Source organism: Papilio polytes, unplaced genomic scaffold (assembly GCF_000836215.1).
Source record: "Papilio polytes unplaced genomic scaffold, Ppol_1.0 DF822733.1, whole genome shotgun sequence".
Lineage (NCBI taxonomy): Eukaryota > Metazoa > Arthropoda > Insecta > Lepidoptera > Papilionidae > Papilio > Papilio polytes.
Window position 1 is genome coordinate 1,909,129 of NW_013526471.1, and position 25,506 is coordinate 1,934,634.

Here is a 25,506-nt window from a genome sequence, read left to right on the forward strand (position 1 = left end):
GAAAAAATGTCATGCGAAAAAAGAACAAAAACTACACGTAAATAGCTGCAAAGAAGCAAGATTGTTATAGTTACGGTAAATGTTATTCAAGGGTAAAAGCCTTCGTTGTAGTTTGTGCAAATCAATTTTGACATTATCATATTAATATTATAAATGCGAAAGTTTAGATGGATGGATGGATGTTTGTTAGAGTTTGTAGCCTTAACGGCTGAACGGATTTCGATGGCATAGATGTAGAAGATAGTTTGGAAGAACACATGCTACTTGTATTTGTTTTTTTAATACGGGGAGGACGGAATCGCGTGTAAACAATAAAATAAAGTTTTTTATTGTGCGAGCTATATCATCAAAACCAATTTAATAACATCGACAAATTCATTTAAATAACAAACGCCTAACGACAATTAATTTTATTACGAAAAAAGACAATTGACAGCTTGTTTATATCTCGTGCCAACTGTTAATATATTTTGACGTTACACGATCGATTAAAAAAATAATTTCTACTTATGTTTTGTTATTTCCGTTTCAATACGATTGTAAATCGAAACAGTGATATTTTTAACTTTTAAATTATTTATGAACTAGTTATTTAGAAAAGTAATACATCCATACTAATATTCTTATTAAAATGTAACGAAGATTGAAATATTAGAAAAAATAAGTTACCACAATACATTTTACTTATGAAACCTTTTTACGTTTTTAGATTAAATTAAAACCTTGATCCAAAATTCGCTTCACAATATAACGGCAATTTTAAAACCGCAAACTCGCAGCTACTTCGCTGTATCTAACAATTATTGGAGCAAGGTTGGTAACACTAGAAAAAAAACATCGTTAGTTTTTTTTTATCTGAAAACGTCACAGTTTAATCTTTACTTGGGTATCTATATTGAGTTAAAATGAAAAAAAAATTGTCTTCATTTCAGTTTTTTTTAATCCAATGGCGGTTTTAACGCAAATCAAATAACAACGAGATTGATATCTCATCATCATCTCCTTCATCATCCTACTCCCGTAGGGTCAGCGCAATAGGTTTTTGTCCTCCACATAACTCTATCATCCTTCATCTCAGTCATCACTCCCTTCTTGATGTCAACTTTCACGCAATCAATCCATCTCTTTCTAGGTCTACCTCTATCAGTGTACCACACTCAGAATTAACGAGATTGATATCAGTTGCGAATAAAACAAAAGAACGAGTGATGATTGTAATACGTTAGTTAACAGCTAATAACAATTATAAAAAAACGAATTAAAAACACATCATCACGTATGATTTGGTGACGGCACCTACTAAACAATTTTACAAGCTGTTACACAGATAATAAATACAAGGCCTGTAATCCAAAGTGTAACATGTGATTAAAATATCTTACTTTGTTCCCTTATCTGACAGTGACGTTATTTTCAAGCTATCTGAGCTTCTATCAGTCAGTGGTGGGACAGACCCTAACACTTTTTACTTTACCAGCTTGTGTTCGACAACTTACATGTATAGTGAACCGTTTCTTCTAATCCGCCCGCGACTCCGTCCGCGTGGAATTATAAAAAAAAAACAAAAGTGTGTCTATGTGTTCTTCCAGACTATCCTCTACATCTATGCCTTTATAGAGATTCGTTCAGAAGTTTAAAAACTCTAACACACATTCATCTAAATTTTCACATTTACATTACTAAGATTTAAACGTGTCTTAATGTACTGTCGTTTCAATATTCACCTAGTTCCAATATTATCTACAATTCCGTTTTATATTCGGATTAAAGAAGTAATATTTATAACTTCATAATTAAAAAACCATGCACGGACTGGAGACGTTGTATCATGCTTTTTAATTTACGCAAATTGCACTGCACTTTAATGCCGTTTGTATATTACGTTTTATGTCAAGGCACTTTATACCTACATTTAGTACGTAAATATGATCTTATATTATTTTATCTTTATGATTTATTTTACATAAATATTTACTGATTTAAAAATTAAAATACGAAAGGAACATACAGAGTGTAAATAAATTGTTTTAGAAACACTTTGGAACTCAATTTTTTAAGTTAAAATATTTCATTTGATGATCAAATTATTGTATAAATAATTAGTAATAACAATTTTTAAAATGTATATGACTTATTAAACATTATTACCAAGTTCAGAAGAGTTTGTGCACAACACAAAACACTAAAATTTTGTTAAAACCATCAAAAACTCACGCAAAAGATATTTGATATTTTACAATTGTTCAAGTAGGATTTAATGGAAAATTTATTGGAAGACGAATTAACATGAAGTTTTTTAAACTTAATAAATTAGGATTACTTCGTAAACTGGTGTAGTACGTGATAAACAATTTTTAAGTAAAAAAATATTTGGCTTTCGATTAACCACGATAATCAGCGCCATCTAGTGAGCACTTCTGACAAACATATTGACAGATGCCATGTAATTGATAAAAACAAATACAAATTTCTAATATAATTATAAGGAAAACACGCAAATTGAATTTACCACACTATTATTTACGCTTATTTAAGTTAAATAACCATAATATAACATCAAATTCGTAATACTTACAGTAAAATATCGAAATGTCAGCTGACATCTGTCAAAACTTTTATCACAAATGCTCACAAAAACACCGATTTTTCATCAACGACACAAGTTTTCTTCATTATTCCGTTGAAAAATTAATATATACAGTGTAAAAAAACTATTATTTTGACGGGTTTCGGCAATATTCCATCTTATATTGGTAGAACAAGCATAACCTCAAAAGTCAACAAAATATTGGACTGCTTCATTATTTTTTCTTCTATAATTTGCATAGATAGTGAAGTGTAACTTGCTAAAAAACAGTAGAAATAATTAACAAAATGTATTCAATAGATATTCCTTGACAAAACTTAACTTAACCATAATATAGAACTACAATTTGTAAACTTTTATTATCAAAAATGTTTTAAAAAAATATATCAAAAACATTGTACATTACATCCCCATATATAATGTGCATGTTTTTTACAACTACTTCCAAGAGAAATCATTTTTTGACCTCAAGGGTAGCGACTCTTTAACCATTAAAACTTAATTTTAATTATTTCTTAACCAGATTATTAAAATTTAAAGTGCATGAATTTAAAACATGTAATCTGATGCCTTTCAATCTGGTTGCAAGGGCTTTTGTAAGCTTTCTCATGCATTTATAAGTGTAAAATTTTATTTTGCTGTAGTCACATCGGTGTTAAATCGGAATTAGCCACACTTCACTTTCCAATACAGTCTAACATATGGTACCAGGTAGACAGACACTCAGCACAGTATGGTCACATTGTCCACTTGGCTGATATATGGAATATTGCCAAAACCGTCTGCGACCCACCTTCTTCATGATGCCAGTCTTCCGCTTGGAGAATGTTGTATATCGCCGGAGTTTATTGTCTATGTACTCCATCTTGATCTTAACACGTCCTTTTGTCTTCTTGCCATTGGATGGGGGAGACTTCTTGGGTTGAAGAGATGCATAACCATCGTCTGCTATGTCAGGCATGGGGCAGTGTTCCAGACCAAGACTCTGCGAAGGCCTCTCGTCGTAGCACTGGTCCGAGGGTCGCTTAACGCCGGCCCTAGGCACCGGGCAGGGCTGCATCCCCGGCCTCAGCCCGCCGCCGCCAAGCGAGCTGGGCGGCCGGCCTGCGCCGTACATATCACCGACATCCCCAAGGAGTCCCATACCGTACGGCGACCCGAAGCGGGGCTCCCGCGCTCCGCCGGGCGCGTCCATTATAACCTCGCAGTACGCCACAGTAACCGTGCGCACACGCGCTATACACACCTCACCGTTCGAACGCCGAACGGAGACTGACCGAAAACGCGAAAGAACCGAGGGCGGGACTGACGACTCGGCCGCTCGGACCGCAACTGACTTCGCGCGACTGCGTCCCGCGCGCCTCGACTGCTATCCGTCTCGCTCTTGCGCGCGGGGTCGCTGCGGACGGCGAGAGGGACGGCCGCGGGAGCGCGGCGTAACCCGACACATCCGCAGGGAACCGGGAAGCCGCGAACGTTTCAGTGCCCGAAATCCGTATTAAAATAGAGATTTTATTTTGAGTTTATTTCGTAAATAGAAATAATAGAGTCGGAAGCGCAGCGCGGCTCGCGGCGCGGCGCAGTGGGCCGGCCGCCGGCCATATTTAGACTCGAGCCGTGCCAAATATGGCAATGACGGTCAAATGGGGGCCACTGAAATCCCTCCTACTCGCAGCTGGCGATTTTCACGTCTAATAATTAAAAACTTTGTCACGTCAGTTATTGTGCGAGTGTACAGTGCACCAGCCAGCGCACGCACTCGCTGACCAGTGGCAATGCACACGACTGCCCTGTGAAAGAACTTGCGCCGCCCTCATAGCGACGATGATTCCACAGCATTTTCAAAATTTATTTTAACTATTAATGCCATATACAATACATTATGACAGTTTGTTTAAAATCGTACACTTTACAAAGAGTTCAGGTAACTGAAAAGTAATAAAAAGCATAAAAGACAACTGAGCGAAAATGTGTTGATTGGTGAATTACAAAACGGGGGCTACTTAGCTATCTCTATGTTGCTCAAAAATTACTACATAATAAGTACTGTTGGGAAAAAAAAGGTTTCATGACGTGATATGAGTTAGTGTAAACTGATTCAAACAGTAAATGGAAACAAACTGTACGTGGACCTGACAATAGGTAGCATTTTCACAAGTTTCCGTGGACCCTACGGCATTAGGAAACATAACATAAATCATAAAAGCGATATCATACATGTTATTTTTTCTTCTCTCTCTCTCTCTTTCTCTCCCTGTTTTTTAAGTGTATGTTTTGGAGATTTTTGTATGTTCAAAGCACCTATGTTCCATTGCTAGAGACTGGATTTTGTCAAGGGGTTGTTCGACTCTATCCCTGTCTTGGGGGTTCAGTCAGTCCGGTTTTTTTTTAAGTAACGAATATGTCATTATGCGTGTATAATTAACAATAACAATGAAAATCGGTAGCGTCGCGTAGCGTCGCTATTTGACTTGCTACCTTACGATACAAAAATTAATTCTAAATATCATTCGTAAGTTTCGTTCACGCAATAAAATGTTGAAACGGAGGCTATCTTTGGAATATTAATCAAGTTTTATATCGAATTTACGATGTTATTAGCGAAAAACTGCTAGAATTGTCACAACAGCGCCCACTGGCGGCGAGAACTGAACTCACTGGCTTTTCCATTTACAGAAAACTTTATTGCATTTAGTCATAGTTCGTTCAACTCGGTAAATGTTTTTCGAAACTATACAAGTGTATTACATTTTTTACTACTTTATTGGTCTTACTAATATTATAAATGCGAAAGTTAAGATGGATGGATGTTTTTTAAAGTAGCCATAACGGCTGAACGGATTTCAATGAAATTTTGTACAGATGTAGAAGGTTGTGTGGAAGAACACATATGCTATTCACTTTTCTTCTCTTTTATTCCACGCGGGCGGAAACTAGTTAATTTTCCATTTAAGTTTTTCCAAATAAATCCTATACAACTGGCCTATAGATACAACTAATGTCTAAAATATTTCAATTCAGACACTGTAAGTTACAACCAAACTTTACTTACAGCTAAAAATATACAATTATTATCATCAACCTGCCCTTGTCTCTACGGAGGGTTGATATGTACTGTTCCTTATTTCTCTATCAGCCGTCATATCTGAATTCACTCCCTTCTTATCCTTTTTTAAGCATATCATGGTGTTAAAGAGCGGGAACACGTAATAAAACAACAAGCTTCAGATGCAGACTAAATTATTGACCGACTTCCCAAAAGAAAGAGGTACTCAATTCGTCTGTATGTTTTTTTTTCTTTTTTATTTATGAGTGCCATTAACATTTATTCACTCATACCGACAACCCCCTTTTAATAGAAAAAAAAATATACAAGTGAAATGCTTCTTCTTCGAATGCCTCCGATACTAGATGGCACTTGAAGAAGAAACATTTCATCCATACTTTCTTTGGTTTTCCTCGACCTTTGTGGCAATACACATTCAATTTTATATTTATTTATGTGATCATCATCTCTTCTTATTAAATGTACAATTTCGCTGAACTTTGTTTTGCAGTTTCCACGAAATAACATAATTTTTGATTTAAATATAAAAATATGTGAATAGTCGCTTTACATGGAATTTTTTGAACTATCAGTGACATCTATTGTTGTATTTTAATGTTATTTTTTAATTTTTTGCACACCTAGATGGCGCTTATATACCGGCATTTGCAAATAAAAACAAAACATGTTAGTTGATAGTGTCTTCATAATTTAAATGACAATTTTTGTTACACATTGTTTTTTAACATAGCTTAAATTAATTCCGGAAGAGATAGAATGGTACTTAGTTGCCGAAATTATAAGATCGATTAAATTTTAGAATCGATTTTCAAAAAGGTTCTGTATGTTTTTATTCACCACAATGATTATGAATAGTTCGGTATTAGGCGCTTTTTTTTGTTTTACCGCAAGACTTCCATAAATTAATAGATTTTTGCAACTAAATGAATGTTGTATAAAATGAATGCCACTTTAATGAATCGCAGCAGCAGCCGCATTCCAAATCAATCGTGTCGTGTGTCCGCCACTTTGACGCAATATTACTTCTCTGCATGCTGTTATGTCACAAGCTAAGCTAAGCTAAGATAGAAAAACAAAAAACAAAAGAAGGCAAAAGTGTTGCAGGGATACTAAGAAATACGTTTTTTTTTAATACTTGATTTTATAATTTAATGTGTACACATTTTACCCGACGTTCTTACGGTAAATGAAAACATCGTGAACTGGACATATCGGCGAACAAATTCAAAAATATGTGTGAACACAACTAACCCGCACTGGGCCAGCGTGAGCGTGGTTGACTATGTCCTAGTCACCCTTTATTAGGGTAGGCTCCGAGCCCCTCAGTGAGGGTGAGGACGTATAGCTGGCGATAATGATCTTTAATATTTAAAAAAAGTTATCAAAACGACACTAGCTTTTTATTAGCCTATCAATACATTACGTAACCGGAAATCGTAATTCAAAAAAACATTTAAATAATTCGATTGTCTACAATTTTTGTAACCAAAGCAAAAGACGTGGCGGCCATAGAGCCAATGGACATCCGGCGCGTTGAACTCACCAATATTTAATTCATAAGCAAAATATGGACAACTTGATATTATATTATAATTGTTTTGCGTCAGCCTCGTTCAATCAATATTGTTTGAACCCAATCAGATTTTTATAAGACAATAAATATTTAATGAGTTGCGTTTGAACGTGTTATTTTTGTTGCTATAAATTGCGTCGTTGAAATGAACGCAGCTTTTTATAAAAAAAAAAGTGAATAAAACTACAAATTTTCGAACATCTTGAAAGTTTACAAATCGTAAAAGTTTAAACATTGATATTGTATTAAATTTTTCTTTTTGACAATTTTCGTTTACAAAACTGTTAATTACTTTTATTTCAGGTATTTACATCTTTTGTGCTGATCCATGCACTAGTAATACAGCACTTGGGGTTAACGCTAAAAAAGTTGAACTTTTTTCTATTCTGCCAAACTTGCAGTAATTTCGGCGCACGAATACAACCTATGGTTTTAGTTTTCACATTTCCCAACCAATGTTTATCAGAGATATCTCGTAAGTTACACAACCATTATCTAAGAGAACGCAACAGCGTAAAATCAACACCATCACCATTCTATTAGCCGGAAAAGATGCGATCTGTTCACGAACAATACTCTCCCGCTGCCATATATCCGAGGTGAGTTTACTTACGACTGTGCTTTAGTATTGTCGCCCGATATATTTGCACGGCGTGGCCGCAAATCGCCGGGGCCTTTGCCTCGCCGACAGCGGCAGCATTGTACCCGCGCGGGAGGTGTTAACGTCAGCCACCGCAAATATGTACCAAGATGGCGGACAAGAGCAAAAAGCGCGCGAACATGCGGCCCCGTCGAGATTTATTGGCGCGAAACACCCTAGCAATTTTAATTAGAACGGCTTTTTAATGAATAAAGACATAAAACGTGTTGCTGAATTCCGGTGGATCTTCGTATGATTATTGTAATGGCATTCCTGAATTTGTCTCTGAGAAGAATAATTTTCTTTATCCAACCATAGACTAGAATTTCTGTAATTATCATTTTTTGCTACCTACTTCAACTTTAACCGCTGCTTTTGCGATAGAATCAAGACTATGGTATTTACAATTTTAACATATACTTTACAAAATCGTAACTCTTGTCACGTTTGCCTTCGAATAATCTCGTTGTAAAGTTTCGCTGTTGTCGTTTGTTCATTTAACCTTTTTCCCGCCTTATTGCCAGATAATGTTTCAAGGGTATAAAATGAAAACAACGAGTGCGGTGGAATTCGCGCGGCGAACACAGATGCGTGCCTCTCGGCTTACGAGCGTCGAATACCGACATGGTACTACGTTCTTTTTTTAAATAGCAACATCGATGCTTCGAATTATTATAATACCATCAAATTAAAATGAGTTATCGCGTCGCATTGTCTCGCAACGAATTCCCGCGCGTCTTGTACACATCCTCAAAAACTAGAACTGAATTTGACATTTAAATGTTCGTGGAAATTCGATTAACATTTTTAAAATGTTTAAATAACGATATCCATACCGTTACCATATTAGAACTATGTTACTGAATTGTAGAGAAACAAGTTATAATTTTAGTAAATGCCTTACTTTACTTAACCTTTGACTACCCTCGTATACATATCGCTTTACTTGAAACATACTTACTACGTTGGCGCAGCGACCCGAAGTGGGTCTTGGCCTCCGACACGAGAGGGCGTCAGCGTCGTCTGTCATGCGTCGTCGCCTGCCAGCCGATCGACTCTAGCTCGCGCAGGTCCAGCTCTTTTCTCTCGTGTCGGTTTCTTAACGAAGACTTTTTTCCGTGGACGGGTTGTCAGCCCGCCGCACAACCCCCATATTGCTGGAGGACCACACCCTACTTTGGTCAGCGAGCCCATCGGGCTTAGCCGGCCTGCGTAGCTTGAAACGTGTTTTACATAATCATGATTAAAGCTGTCATATCATCTTCCTCCTTCCCCTACTACTATAGGTTCGGCGCAACAAGTTATTGTCCTCCACGTAACTCTATCATACGTCATCTCAGTCACTACTCCTTCTTGATCATGTCACGTTTCACGCAATCCATCCATCTCTTTCTAGGTCTACCTCTACCGGTGTACCCTACAAGATTCAATCACTGACGTAAGCAATTTAAAATAATCGCCAATAGGCGTCATTAAATAATATTTTAACGTTTTGTGTTTTATATGGTAGCATTTGTAAAACGCTTTATTACATGTCAATAAGAACACGAGATCGCACTAAACTTGACAACAGATTTAGTACCTTTCAGAGAGAGTACCAGTGAAATAATTTCGTTCACTATGCCTTGTCATAGGGTAGGCTCCGAGCCCCTCGGTGGGGACGTATAGTGAGCTGGTGATGATGATGCCTTGTCTATATCTATATAATGTCACTATTTATTGCTCGCGACTTCGCAAGCGTGAAATTAAAAAAAAAAAAAAAAAATTACCTTTCTAATGGTGAAAGAATTTTTAAAATTGACCCAGTAGTTTTTGAGTTAATCAAATACATACAAATTCCAAAAACACAACTTTCCTTTTCATAATATTAGAGTATACACTAGTATTGATAAGAAAGAAAGATTTGTATTTCTGTATGTTTTGAAACTCAAAACTACTGGGCCAATTAAAGAATCATTCACCATTAGAAATCTACGTCATCAGTAACATAAGCTGTAAAATATTCATTATTTTTTTTAATTTCCGCGGGCGAAGTCTTAAATGTCTTAACGGATTAAAACATAGAATACATTTGTAATGTTTCCTCACCTTGTTTGTGGCTCGTATCCGTTGTTCGTTTCAGGGTATCTATACTATTATAATAAAGCGTAAACACACTTCTTTGTTGCCAATGATGTCAGCAATTACGGCATAATTTTAAATAACTTTTTTTTAATAAAAAACCCTACACTTACCTCATGTTTTAGGCTATATATCTTCACGCCATTAAAGTTAGGGAGTAAATATTTTGGATAAAACCCTAATGTGGGAAATAGACCATAAGTTGCTGCCAACATCAAGGAAGCAAGATTGCCAAGGTTTGTAATATCATGTCATTTTGACATTGTAAACAATAAATAAAATTTTCATAATTTCATGCGGACGAAGCCGCACGAGAACAGCTAGTTTGGGTATAAAAAAAAGAAAGTTTACAAATTGATATGTCTCTTTTATTCACAGATTACAATAAAGTGTACTATTTACACGCTGTACAGAATCGCAACGAATTAAAAAAAATCCATTTAATCTATTAAGTACTTACACCTACAAAACATTATCTACATATAAAATAGAAAAATAAAACAGCAACAAATATACGACATTTCTCATTTAATGATTTGCACGTACTTTTATCTCAATATCTCCTTTCAATTGATGGCTTTTTAAACGACTCTGAATTCCAAAAATATAATAGCCACCTGCTATTATATTAATGACCGATTATTGAAACGAATCTCAAACATTTCGCTTCGTAAGCGTCGTTTACAACCTTTTTTCTATAATACAAGGTGGCAAACGAGCAAGCGGCCACCTGAATACACCGAAATGGAAAGCGACCGCTGTCCATAAACATCCAAAATTGCAGATGCGTTGCCTACCCTTAGTTGATGGAGGAGGAGACACACATAAAGAGGACATTCCCCCTTCATAGACGTCTCCTCCACCGTCAAATCCACTTTTCCTTCACATCCTTTCCTCTTAAGAAAAGGGTGGAAAGGGAAAGGGACTAAATATCTACCAGACGTCAGAATTAAGAGTTTAACTGTGGTCTTTACGTTACATATTTCAATGTTTTAGCATATGTGTGAAAATAAAATTAAAACGAGATATCAAACATTAACAGAAGTTAATAAATAAACATTAAAAAAATACAAGACACGTGCAAATCGTAAAACAATTACAAATGAAATCGAGAATTGATACAATATTTACAAGTATATTAATCTATATATAATAAAATTGGAGTGTCTGTGATATCAAAAGAAAATTTTCAGATTTCGGAAAGATGAATTTGCGTTGCTAATAACGAAAATCGCATTTTTTTGTCTGTCTGCAAGCCGCGTTTGTTCCGTAATCACCAAAACTGCTGGGCCGATTTTCGGACTTTCACTGAAGGGTAGCTGACATAGACGGGCTTATTATAGGCTTTATTTCTTAATATACATATATTAACATATAAGCAAATTAAACCACAATTAGTAACATAGTTATCGAGCGAATTTAGTTCTGTTACCGTCATTTTAAACATCGTCACTACACAATCTTACTAGAAATATAATAAAATGAACGTAAATTATTGATTTAAGTCAAATTGTCATATCGTTATTTTGATCAAGTCACAATTAACTGTTAATTTAAAAATTACCCAGTGAGATTATAAACTGGCGCAGTTTACAATCAATCGGTAACAGATGCACCATTTATAGTCATAGGGAATTTATAGTCATTGGTTTTTGATTGAAAAAAATAAACATACAAACGGTCATAAACATTCTGCCTGATTGGATATAATAACTTACGGGTACAAATAAACATTAATTTGGTAAAAAAGTAACAAGTCAAATGAACTACATCTTATAGTATAAGTGACTATCGGCCAAATATTGAAACGATTTTTCAACAAAAAGCGCCTCAACTAATGTCAGAATTAATTTAAGCGGTTGGTTTAAATTTCGTTTAACATTGGGCCGTATGCTGCCTGAATAAAAATCTTAATTAGAGACCGTTTGAAAAATCACGAAACTACAATACATTTCGTTAAATTTAGGCCAATGCGTTGATAGATTTACAATAAAGCTTACATTCAAAACTACGGATCGCTACATATCTAAAATCTAGCAATATCTCTAGTAAAAAGAAAACATTTCAGTCTATCATTGATATCGCTGGTAACTGGATATACATTACCAATATTTATTTAAATGCTAACCATAAATACATCTTCGAGACTAGTCGACAAGGTCTTTGGCCATAAAAAAAAACAATTCGCTTACAAATAATATTCTTAAAACTATAAAAAAATCTATTCACAAACAAATGGGATATAAAAGTGAATACATGTACTTATTGCCAGCGTGATTAAAATCGCTCGATTTTTATTCTTTTTTAAAAATATCGTCGTATAAAAGTAAAAATTGTATCTTTAGAAAATCCATTACCGTCCATTTTAAACGTAGGTCAAAGAATAAACAAACAAAATTTCTATTTAAATCTATTCGGTTACAAAAATAAAACATAAAACATGATTTTTCTTATTGGAATGAAAGCGTTATAAAAAGCGGGATATATACAATTTTGATATTTTTACTATTATAGTACAACAAACTTATTTGGCCCGGTAAAAACGACATTGTTACATCTAATCTATAAAATGACAATGCCTTATTCCAGTACAGTTGGATATCAGCGATCAAAATCAGCTGGCGTACAACTGGCATAATATAAACCTAGCTCAAAGGCAAGATAAAACGAAACCGCAATTTCGGATTATGTTTTACATAACAGGCCAGATAAGTTTGATGACATTAAACTAAAAAGGTATAATTTAAATTATACTCTATGACCGTCAAAGAGTAAAGCATTAACAAAAATGACAATTCTTTTTAAGCCCTAAAATTCCCGCCTAAACATTGACATTGTACAAAAATAACCTCAAACACACATATATTCTACAATATCTATCTATATTATGTATGTATCGTGCGATATCCTTGTATAATATACATAAAGTATATATAATTATTTTCCTAGGAAATAACCTTCAAACAAGCACCGATATGTCGATCTGGACTAAATATACACCTATAGCTTGTTTCTAGCTTTTTTAGAATATCATTTTTTACTCTCCTAAGGACATGTGACGCGTTACACAATACTCCATTTTCTTTAATATAAAAAGTTTTAATTTTTTCAAATTTGATTTTTTTTCTATACAATCAGTTATATCAGGATTAAAGTAAGATTTGTATACGAATTAAAATTAGAGAACAAGAATTAATTTTAAACCAGGCAACATTTAATTGGCATTTGACATTTTTGTTCAAAAAAATTATAGCTGCAATGTGAAAACACCATTAAAGCACCAGTTAACAAAAAAAACTTATTATTCTAATATTTATAGCGAAGGAATGGCAAGTATCGAGGTAACAAATAGCCGCCATTTTGCACAGATAATATAGACATAATTCATAGATTATTTAATCTGCTCTGAAGATTTCATTTTACGCACAACCTTTTTATTCGTCTATTATAAACATTTTTCGGGGATAAATAAATTATTATTTTTATTTATTTAATATTTGGACGTTTAAATGAGACCGTGTGGTTTTAAATTGCATTCCTCTGCTTTTAAATAATCACAAATTAGCACAGATTAAAAAACTTTCTATTAACAAAAAATAACAATGTTCATATTTTACAGAAGTTTCAAAACAGGGTACAATTTGAATTCTGAGGCGAGGCTTTTTTATTTTCCAAAAAAAAAAAACTGATTCGAATTGTTCAATAATTTTTTTGAAGCCATAAAAAATTACATACTATTGCTTTTTATTGGTGTTTTTGTTGAAAACAACATTTATCACGACAATTATAGGTTAATTTTAGGTTATAAAAATATGTTAACATTAAAATGACTGCGGACGAAAGGATTACTAAATCTAATATAATACACAAATGTTGCATTATTTCAATATTACTAATTTACGAAATCAGATAATCGATATTGTAAAAAATATCGACATTTTAATAAATAACACATAACTAAAATACACATAAAACGTGGATATTACAATTGTTTAATTAACTTTTTAAAAACATTTTTTACAATATCGAGTTTCTTTTAATAAAAGTAAAAAATCATGGCACAGAATTAAAATAAAAAAGAATAGATAAAAAATAAATAACCAATATCATAGACGATTAAGTTTTAGTGACGTTTGCTAAAAGTATCGATAAAAATTGATTATTTTGATATCGATAAATTTTAAAAGTTCCGGTTCAATTATCGTTTTAGGTAACATTGATTTCTTTAAAATTGTTTTAACGTAATTGTTTACTCTAAGAGTATTTAATATGATGTTAAAACTTGAAAAAAAACGGGAAAACTATAAATGGCAGTTAAATCTACATACCCTGGTTTGGGGACGAAACCCTAATATTCTGTGACCAGCCTTTTCAATTGTTATTGTCCATTCCTCACGAAATAAAAAAAAACTGTATACGGACCTACTTTTAACCTTTTTACGTACATTAAAATTAGACTTCATGGAGAAAATCATACTAATTTACAATAGTCTTTCAAATCGAGGACATTTGACCAATTAATATCAATGTTAACCTTTCGTTAACCTTTACCATTTACCTAAGAACCAGGTTATGGAAAATTCATTTATACTTGAGAACTTATTTTGCATCTTAAGGTGCATTAACCTGTTGTTAACCCACCATTAACCTTACCGAGTTACATCAAAACCTTTCTATATTACGTTTGAAATTCTATTTTGTTTCTCAGTTGAAATTAGACATCGTTAACCTGTTAACCTTTTGTTAACCTGTTGTTAACCTTTCGTTAACGTGGCATAACCGTTACCTCAGAGTGCTCCTATATCAGGGTACAGTTGCGGGACGCCGGCAGTCTCCCTGTACTGCAGCGGGTCCGCGCGGAACTCGACCGCCTTCAGCGCCATGTGTCCGTACGTGTCAGTGAACTTGTGTATGCAGGCGGAGCGCTGCGACATGTGCCGCGCGTCCGCAGACAACATCTCCGTGTTCGTACATTCGGGACATTTGAATTTCTTACGAGGTGTTACCTGGATATAAACAAACTATTAAAAAATCGAAAACACACATATGTTAAGTAACAGAATATATTGTTAGAAATTATTAGATAACAGAAGGAATAGTGGGGGTAGTTTTATAAACGACTTTGCAAAAAGTGGCTCAGTATTTCAGTCTCCAGGCCTCAGTCTCTCAGTCACGAAGTAACTCAGTACGTTTTTAGCCGTCACCATAAAAAAATCCATATTTACGAAGTTGCCTTAGCGTTGACTGTATTTGTTTTTAACTTATTAATAAGTATTGTTTATTTACATAACTAACCTTGATGGGGGGTTTTCTTGTAACATTAGCGACTAGGAAATTCATAGCGATGTCTTCACAGTTGAAGTTATCATCCACCCAGGTGCGGATGTCAGCTGGCATTTTATACGTGTAGTACCATGACCAGATCTTATGGTGGAATGCTGCACCGGTCAGCACCTGCAAATATGAGTTCTTAGTTAAAGTGGGCTCTACCACTCTAACAGTGGTAGTGCCCGCTTTAACATATTCGCACGAATTGGTCGGCTCGCCCCCAGTAATACCACGACCACACAGAAGAGTGAAGTGGAAGCAATTCCGCGTACAGTCTGATGAGTGTGGTGCCGGAGGCCTAATTTTAGTCCCTTTCACGTCCCGTCTTTTTCTATTAAGGAAAGGATTGGATGGGAAAGTGGATTTGACGGTGGAGTAGACGCATAGGAAGGGGAAATATCCTCTTTATGTGCGTCTTCTCCGTCGGATAAGGGTAGGCAACGCATCTGCAATTGCAGATGTCTATGGGAAGCGGTGGCTTCGCCAATTTGGTGGATTTAGGTGGCCGCTTGCTCGTTTGCCGCCTTTTTGTATATAAAAAAATGTATGGGAAAATCGTCATTATCATCATATTTTATTATATCGTCGTTAATGCAACTTATTTATACTTCGTTCCCGTGAAATTAAAAAAAGGTAAAAAGCAGCCTATGTTACTCACTGTTTTCGGAGCTATTTAATGGTGAAAGAATTTTTGAAATTGGCCAAGTAGTTTTAAAAATACAAATCTTTCGTCTTTCGAGTATTAGTATAGATTGATTTTTTTTATAACAAAAGGTGGCAAAAGAGCAAGCGACCATCTGAATCCACGGAAATGGAAAGCGACCGCTGCCCATAGACATCCGCAATTGCAGATGCGTTACCTACCCTCCATTGATGGAAGAGGAGACGCACATAAAGAGGACATTTTCCCTTACTATGCGTCTCCTCCACCGTCAAATACACTTTTCCTTCCCATCCTTTCTTCTTAAGAAAAGGATGGAAAGGGACTAAAACTAGGCCTCCGGCACCACACATATCAGACTGTACGCGGAATTGCTTCCACTTCACGCCTGTTTTCTGTGTGGTCGTGGTATTACTGGGGGCGAGCCGGCCCTGCAGTGCAAAGATGTTAAAGTGGACTCTACCACTGTTGACTATTATTAGAGGTGGAATTTGTAAGTTAAAAGTCAAAACCCGCCACTGTACATATCTTAACGACAGCTTACCATAGAGATCTGGTTGGTCCATTCACTGTGGTATCTCCAAGAGGAGGTGACGTTGTCCCACACGTGCAGCCGCGACGGGAACCCCACGATGCGGTCCGGGAACTCCCTCCACACGTCGAAACTGAAAAATTCATACATTTTATAAGACAAAAACTTGGATACACACAGCTACATAGGACACCGTACATAATGACAAGAATGAAAATGAAATTGAAATCGTTTGAACTGTGATCTTGTTGCAAGGAACTATTTAACCACCGTGAATTTGTACCACGACTGTACATAAAAATTCTCCATGATTTAAAATAAACAGATTCCTCTATGAAGGGAAAATCGGCTTTAAAAATCTTTATAACTGTATTATAAATGCGAAAGTTTAGATAGATGGATGTTTGTTGGAGTTAGCATCCTAAACGGATCACGTTGAAATTTTGCCTAGATGTAGAGGATAGTTTGGAAGACACATAAACTACTCACTTTTTTTTTTAATTCCACGCTAACGGAGTCGCAGGCAAATGCTATTATAAATTAAATTTAACTCCCGCTAAAAGTGTAATTGAATCATTCGAGAAACATTTAACGCAAGTTGTCGATTTACAATTGTAATGTAAGCAATAAAGCGGTACACTCGTAGCAGAGTGTTCACGCAATGGCATACCGATACATATGCACGCATATGAACACATATACTATACGTCAGATAAATATTTCCAGGAATAAAACAAACATTTGTTACATAGAACCAGTAGTTTTTGAGTTTATTCATACCAAAATACAAACCTTTACTCTTGGTAATACTAAGTAATAGATTGCGCTAGCGACTTCGTGCGCGAGGAATCAAAAAATACAAAAGTGAGTAGTCTATGTGTTCTTCCGGACTATCCTCTACGTCTATACCAAATTTCATCGAAATCCGTTCAGCCGTTTAAGCTACAAACTAAAACATCCATCCATCCATCAAAACTTTCACATTTATAATATCAGTATGAAGTATGATAGATAAGTCCTAAAAACTGGCGCGTTAAATTGAAAAATTTCACATTAATCCTACGATTTGGGACTTTATTGTCACCCTACTACAAATGGACGCATTAACCCATCAGACATCAATCACCGGCTACCGACGGTGACCTAAAACAATCGACCTTGTACTACACTTTAACGTGAAATAAACCAAACACTCGACTACCTATAAAACCTTGTAAAAAAACTCATGAATCCTTATAAAATATGTAAAAAACGACTCCGATTCAATCAAAATCTATCAATATTTTTCTTTGCTATCCAGTGCTTTTGAATTAATTGGATGGACAAAATCAACTCTAATATTCCATACAAAAATGTACACAGAGGCAAGCCTATAAAAAATAATTCCCAATGTATTAAATCCGTCGGAAGTTTTACTTTCCATTGAAAATTAACTTGCATTTTTCGACCTATTTAATACCGCCTTTAAATTTTTCATGACGTAAACTATAAATTCATAATTTAACTAACAGATTATTGTCCTCAATAGACAAAATTTATGGTGAGCGTAGTTCAATCAATTAATTTGAGTAAAGTGGTGAGCTCGGTCGCGTGACCGTCGCTCCGCCAATATACTTGAACGCGTATCGCTTGAAAAAAGACAAAAAAACTTGTGTCGCTGACATGATATACCTTAGCCTTTTTTTATTACTTTGTAGTGTATTTTTTCGTAAAAATATCTTGTTAATATTTGATAATGGATATCTGCAGCCTAGTAGTTAAAAGATGCAATTAATAATTGCGAAAAAATGGTTAACGTGGTCGTGAAATACAAGAATTCAACGATACTGTAATAGTAATGAGTGATGTTTCTTAATATTTATTATCTTTGATGCCAGATTAATTAATCATGATACAGCAATCCATCATCGTAGCAAAGAAAATGCTTCTGAAAATATCGTTCCTTTTATAGAAAATGAGCTTTGTTTACAAGTTTTAGGGTTTAATTTGAAACGTATACGATATCGATATGTGGATATCGATATTACAAGTACGTACTCACCCAAATTCCAATTCATCGGGCGTCAGCATAATTATGTCGTCGTCGATAGTCAGCTGACACTCCGTCTCGATCTCATCGTACGGATAAAATCGATTCGATAGTTTGTTCTCTTTCGTTCGGATCACTTTCAACGGCTTGTTTATTACTGGCCAGTCGGACGCTGGAATAAAACGACGTTCCAAATTTAAAAATCAGTTCGACAAAAAGTTCTAGAATTTTTTAAAAAACAACGGACAGAAACAAAAACAACAACAGCGTTTTCTATCTATAGTTGCCTGTTTATTATTACAGCTACATTTTACATACATTAATTAATTTATATAACAAAAAAATGAAATATAAGCCTCGTTCTTCAAATTACACTTAACTCATTAATAGAAATACAGACCGTTACAAAAAATTAATTATCTATGCTCAATAAAAACATGTTATTTTTAAAATGCACATCAGCACAACGCAACAATGTAAACATGACAAAGAAGGAAAGCCAAAGTAAATATGCAACAGTGGCTTTAAATTGCGTTTATAAGACTGATGAATTACATCAGTTCTAAAATAGACTTCAACTACTAACAAATAAGGTTATTTTTAGTTCATTTGTGATGTGGATACTAGTCACATTGCATGTTTATGTCTTGAATCACTTTAATGGCGGATTTTGTTTCTACAAATACAGTCTAGCCAACATCCATAACAAGTATCCGCGAAGGAATAGGATTCAAAGGAAGAAACGTAAAATGATGCTTGTAACAGTAACTGAACATTTCAGTCGTTAAATAATCATTGACGGCGTATTGTATAGCTTTCGTCTACGACTTCGTCTGCGTGATATTAAAAAAAAGTAACCTATGTGTTCTTCCAGACTATCCTCTACATCTATGCCAAATTTTATCGAGATTTGTTTAGTAGTTTAGTCAACAAACATCCAGTCATCTAAACTTTCGCATTTATAATATTAGTAAGACTAGCTGTTCCCGTGCGGCTTCATCCGCATGAAGTTATAAAAACTTTATTTTATTGTTAACTTGTGTCAAACTCTCAATTACAAATGTCAAAATAGCAGCAGCTTATGTTCTCTTTCCCACATTAGAGTGTTTGTTCAATTTATTTGCAACCTAAGTTTAATGTCGTAAAAATATATAGCCTAAAGCGTGACCTAAGTGTAGGGCTTTTCATTAAAAAAAGAATTATTCAAAAATATGCTGTGATGCTAACATCTTACGCCACAAAGAAGTGTGTGTTTACGCTTTATTATATTAGTATAGAGTATAGATTTAGTGAACGAAATGTACAACAAAGGGCCGGTAAGGACTCTGGGTGCGGACGTAAGACTACGAAACACAGAATTTCGTCAATAAATTCGTGTAATTTTATATCGGAATAACAACACAATTATCGGTAATTGTTTACCAAACAATTTTAAAGGAATATTCATGCAAGCATTTACACCAGTGACCCCAAAAAGAATATCGCGCTTGTTTAAATAATACGTTTGTTTTTATATAACTGAAAAAAACTAACACGTGACGTTTTATTACGTAATCATTTTTTTTTAATTTATCAAAGCAAAAAATAAGTTAACATTAAAACATAATTATACAGATTTTTAAATGTTCTGTAATACATTGCACCAAACGGAAACAAACTTAAATAATTCTGCAAACACAATATACCGTCTTAACCTAAACCCCTAATGTTTCCGTTTCGAATTCGAAATATGGAGGCTTTAGAAGGCAGGTGAATACGTATATACCTGAGAATCCGTCTGGAATCCATCCAACTAGTAGCAATGTAAATGTTTTGGATAGGCTTTGGCCAAATGTCACTGTTATTGGAAAGCTATTTAGAGCGGACACCATTGACTAAACTATCGCACACTGTTGTGCGATTGTCGATTGTCTCGCAGCCAATTCAACTGTTTAGTTGCACATATAAGCTCATAGTAATCAAAGAGCGATTAAAAAGTTGTGCGATAGTTTAGTCCAAGATGTGCGAGTTCTCTTTCAGTGTAGATTTCGACTATTCTAGACTATTCCATACTATTCTACTTTGTTACTTTCATTACGATCCGTTGAGCTGTTCTGTAGATTGTCTTATATACTAAGGGACTTTCTTAGTAACAAATCTATCGCTCCATGTACATTCAACCGTTTGGATCAATGGCTTATAGATAAGACATTAACATAGGGCAATCTATATCTATACAATTATAATAAAGCGTAAACACACACTTCTTTGTTGTCTAAGATGTCAGCAATTACAGCATATTATCATGAATAATCGTTTTTTTAATAAATCGCCCTACACTTACGTCACGCTTTATGCTATATATTTTCACTCTATTAAACTTAGGGGGTATATTTTTGGATAAAAACCCTAATGTGGGGAAGAGACCATAAGTTGCTGCCAACATCAAGGAACCAAGGTTGTCATTTATGCATTTGACTTTGACATTACGCACATGTAAACAATGAAATAAAGTTTTTAAAATTTCTTGCGGGTGATACCGCACGGGAACAGCTAGTCTTCTATAAAAGACGAAAAGTAACTGATATATCCTGCAGCCCACGGTATAGTGGATAGTGGATTTAATTCCTTTACTGTACAGAATTATACGACAATCCTATTGTGGTAGCCAAATTAGTAATACTTGTACGTAGAAATTAAAAATGGGGACTTTTCTTTTTTTCTTTAACAATTTTTATTGTGGCCGATAGTTGCTATAAAGAGGCAATACTTGGTCGGCATTTTAAGTTGGCTAGACGCCAATAGCGCTAACTTTAAGACTTGACTTAAGGGCTGTTGTGGGCCGCTTTGATTTGCTTTTTGCATACATCTAAGTTGAACACTAATGGACGTTCGGACTATGATAGATTAGTGCGTGACCTAAGGCACAAAGGTCAACAGTTCGCAAGTTCCAACGTGCTACTCAGAGTGAGTCAATGGTCACTAAAAGCGTCTTTAAGTTAGATTTAAAATAAAAAATCCACTAAAGATCTTTTTAAGTATTATACAAGTCTGAATTCGGCTTTTAATAAAGCACTTTAATGACTTTGTAAGGGAAGTTTTTAAAGATATGGTTGGCTATATTTGAATAAATGTAAATGATGCCATTCAGTTTGCGTGTCTAGTTTGTTTGATGGCATTCAGCCGTGCCCGTGGCATATTGCATAACTTGAGGCGCTTTCAAACAGTAATAAGAAAAGATATCTTATTAAAACGTACCACTTTTATTACTAACTAGCTGTTCCCGTGCGGATTCACCCGCAAGGAATTATAAAAAACTTTATTTTTTACCGTTTTATTTCCGTTATCATAATGTTGACAGCATGTAGTTTATGGTCCCTTTCCCACATGAAGGTTTTTTTCCAATTTATTTATCCCCTAAGTTCAATAGCGTTAGAACATATAGCCTAAAGCGTGTCGTAAGTATAGGGCTTTTTATCAAAGACAGAATTATTCAAAAATATGCTGTAATTGCTGACATCCTACGCCACGAAGTAGTGTGTTTACGCTTTATTATATTAGTATAGAAGAATAGATTTAAATAGAACCTCTTCAGTCTCTAAAGTCTAAAGAAATTTATTGTCTACAATGATGAATGGAAGTAGAACTGGGCTAAATAGTTAGACGTTTTTAGAGATATAACTTCACAATAGAACTTTGTTCGAGTTAGTTACGTTTCTACCTACATTTACGCTGAATTTTATTTTAGACACTTGACAAATTACTTTTTTCCTCAACTACGGTAGTTACAAAGCTATTACGTGAATATATGGCTTAGATGTCCCGTTTTTCGAATACGCGAAAATATGTTGTCTATCGTACTGACGTAGTAAAAATCTGTTTTTTAATTTACTTTTAGGGAAACTATTTATTTAACACTGTGTTGAATTATTTTCTATTTCGATAAATCAGTCATAATCTGTAGATTATAATTTTTTTTCCAATAAAAGCATTTTTTCATTGTCACGCAATTTAGTAGCTATACTTATATTTTGAACAAAAAACGGAAACCGACTTTAAGACAGCAATTTCCGATGAATACGCTTTTTTATGAAAAACTCAAAAACTACCCTGATAGTTTTAAATATAAGAACAAAATAGCAGCTATTCCGCATCAAACAAAAAAAGAATCACGTAAATCAGACCATAAATCTCAGAGTAATCGATATACAAACATAAAAGAACCTCCTTATTGAAGTTAGTCACAAAAAGTGAACTTACAAGGCGGCGGCGGTTTATTCTGGTTGTTCCAGATGACCAGTATCTTGGCGAGGCTGGGCGTCCGCACCAGCTTCCTGATGAGGGTGAAGAGACTCTCCACACGATCGTACGTGAGGATGACCGCGGTGAAACCCGGGGACTTTGGCGCGGTCACTGGCAGGAACAGAGGGTTCACTGGACCATACTAAATAAAATAAAGAGAATATGCTGGTTTAAGATGTTATTTCTCTAAGATTTTTTTAATTAAGGGCATGTCCCACCAAAATATAAATTGTCTGATAACAATCGAACGTGTAAAATAAATATGTGATGGAAATATCGGATATTGTTCTATTACTTGATTTTATTTGACCAAAAACCATAATACAGATATAAAGGCATAAACATTAACATAATAGGAACATTTCAAGTACCAACTGTTAGAAAGGAATGTTAGAAAGAGATAGAGAATAGATAAAATAATTATTTTTTTAACATACTGGAGTTGCATATATCGGGGAAAAAATACAGACAAATTGAAAACATCCATTTTGAAGTTGGTTAGAAATAGGTAATAAAGAAAGTGAAATGAGTTGTTACATTGCAGTTTTTAATCAAATATGACTATGAAAATTTGTTAAAATTGAAGTTATTTACTTTACTCTACTACTATGGAAATCATAGCTGAAAATTTATGTTCAGCTGTGAACTGATATAGGCTTAAAATGTATTTAAATAGACTCACCAAATGTTCTGGCATATTCCATTCCTCATACATTCTAGCAGCTAAAGGGAACACCTTTTCATTCAATATTTCCAACATTGTCAAAGTAATCTTTTCGATAGTCGCAAAATATCTCTCATAGACCCATCTTAGCTGCCAATATAGCTCTCCACGTCTCTCCTTGCTTACAGAATGGACTATTCTCAATAGATTCTTTATATTATCTTCAGGCAAATACAATGATAAACGATGCCAGTCAACATGAGAATTAAATGGCAGGACTATTGTATCTGCTATTATTATAGGAATACATTGCGAAGCCAGTATATCCATTAACACAGACTGAGTCAGTCTAGCGCTACGAACAACCAGACAGAACATACCCTCTTTTAATATATCTGGATAGTTAAACATTCTACCAGTCGTGTATTCACAGCGTTTCGTATGATCTATTCTATTTGAATCCATCTTACAATTGCCTAGTAATAATAAATCGTTTGATGAAGATGCTATATTTTGTAACTCCGCTAGATAATCTTCTGGAATATTCTGCTGTGTGGATATTATTAAGTAATTCTTCTGTTCCGGCTGAGTATTGTCAATTCCTCTGGCAACGTCGCTGTATAAAGGTAATGAAATATCAAATCCATATCGAAAAGTCCATGTATTGAAACCAGATCCTGCTATAATAGCTTTGCTTGTGTTGAGATCGACAACTGTTTCGTAATTGGGCACATTGCCCGGTAACATGTTGAATATGAGATGGTTTTCTCCATTATTCCAGCTAAAAGAAATTGTAATACTTAAAACTAATAATATAAATGCTAGTTTGGATGGATGTTTGTTATGTATTTTAAAATGGCTTAACAGATCTTAGTGAAATTTGGCACAGATGTAGAACATAGAACACATAAGCTAGTATTGTTTTTTTTTTAATTCCAAGTAGACAAAGTTGCAGGCAAAATCTATTTCTACAAAAACACATTGTTAACAGTATACTAATGAGTAAGATTTACTATGTAACTACATTTGCATAAGGCCTGAACTAGAAATAGAAGTAGACTCACATAACATAGTCATTTAATAGCAAATAAGATTATCTATACAAATTGTGGACAAACTATTAATATAGTAGAGGTTCTGAATATTGTCAAAAAGTTTTGCATCCTTTCCTTTTTACTTTCTCTACCTTGACAAATTTCAAATACATCTCAAATGATAAAAAGTAACAAAATGTTATTTAAGACTTTTTCTAGAATTTAGACAAGCATTTATAGATAAAGTAATATGTATGATTTTATAATATATACTTACAATTGTAGAGATTGCAATGCCTGAGACACATGTTTACTTGAAAATGTATTTTGGTTCAATGTGTCTATGCTGGGCACCAACAAACAAGCCTCCTCAGGATTCGCTGTGTAATACTTACTATGTCTTATCGTATCTAGGATTTCGTAAAACTCCTTAGACAATTGCGATATAAGTCTATCTTCTTCTGTTCTATACTCTTTTAACGGGTAAATGTAGATAGTTATCTTATCGTGGCCGCCTCTCCCGCATTTGTAAACGTTAAAACAACTCCAATATGTACAATTTGAAAAGCGAGGCGCCGAATAAGGTGCGTTCGGTTTAATTTTTGTCACTTGTAAACTCACTAGATCCAAGCTCACTGGTTCGTAAATTTCGGTCCGTGGCGAACTTCCCGCGTAAATATTAAAAAGCACAGTAAACACAAGAGACACTACTATAAACAATAGTAGGCCAACAAAAAACCTATGATACAAAATTTTCCTATATGATATATACTTTGAATGCTTGTTCGTTTTTAAAAGCGTCTCCGTAGCCATTTGTGATTTCGACGATTAAATTAGTATTCTTAATTTACATATGGCACCCATTATTAGGTACAATCGATTGGCTCTCATTCAAAACTTCGTAAATTTGTAAAACACTATATACAAAGGTGAAGCTTCACGAGAATTTTGAGTTGTCGCAGTGCTTGACGGACATCTGACAAATTAGG

General features: G+C 34.6%; 2 protein-coding genes across 3 annotated transcripts in view; both read right to left on the bottom strand.

The window, feature by feature from the left end:
* LOC106105720 (serum response factor homolog) overlaps positions 1-3,934 on the bottom strand; it is a 171,273-nt gene extending 167,339 nt beyond the window's left edge. For both annotated transcript variants that reach the window (XM_013286148.1, XM_013286147.1), the window contains exon 1: positions 3,381-3,934. In XM_013286148.1, the coding sequence (XP_013141602.1) occupies positions 3,381-3,782 (402 nt within the window). In that variant the 5' untranslated portion in view covers positions 3,783-3,934. The remainder of the gene's footprint in view (positions 1-3,380) is intronic.
* Positions 3,935-14,726: 10,792 nt separating this feature from the next.
* On the bottom strand, positions 14,727-25,499 carry LOC106105805 (exostosin-2). The gene is made up of 7 exons (XM_013286257.1): positions 24,795-25,499; positions 23,502-24,264; positions 22,778-22,961; positions 18,551-18,710; positions 16,522-16,642; positions 15,284-15,442; positions 14,727-14,994 (listed from the first exon to the last, which is right to left on the bottom strand). Exons 1-7 carry the CDS (start codon positions 25,328-25,330, stop codon positions 14,776-14,778), a joined length of 2,142 nt encoding a protein of 713 aa, XP_013141711.1. The 5' UTR covers positions 25,331-25,499; the 3' UTR covers positions 14,727-14,775.
* Positions 25,500-25,506: the final 7 nt, after the last annotated feature.

Coding starts and splice junctions, on each gene's coding strand:
- LOC106105805 (XM_013286257.1), bottom strand. CDS start 25,330: ATGGCTACGGAGACGCTTTTAAAAACGAACAAGCATTCAAAGTATATA. Junction 24,265..24,794: donor GCATTGCAATCTCTACAATT/GTAAGTATATAT, acceptor AATTTCTTTTAG/CTGGAATAATGGAGAAAACC. Junction 14,995..15,283: donor CAAGAAAACCCCCCATCAAG/GTTAGTTATGTA, acceptor GTTTATATCCAG/GTAACACCTCGTAAGAAATT.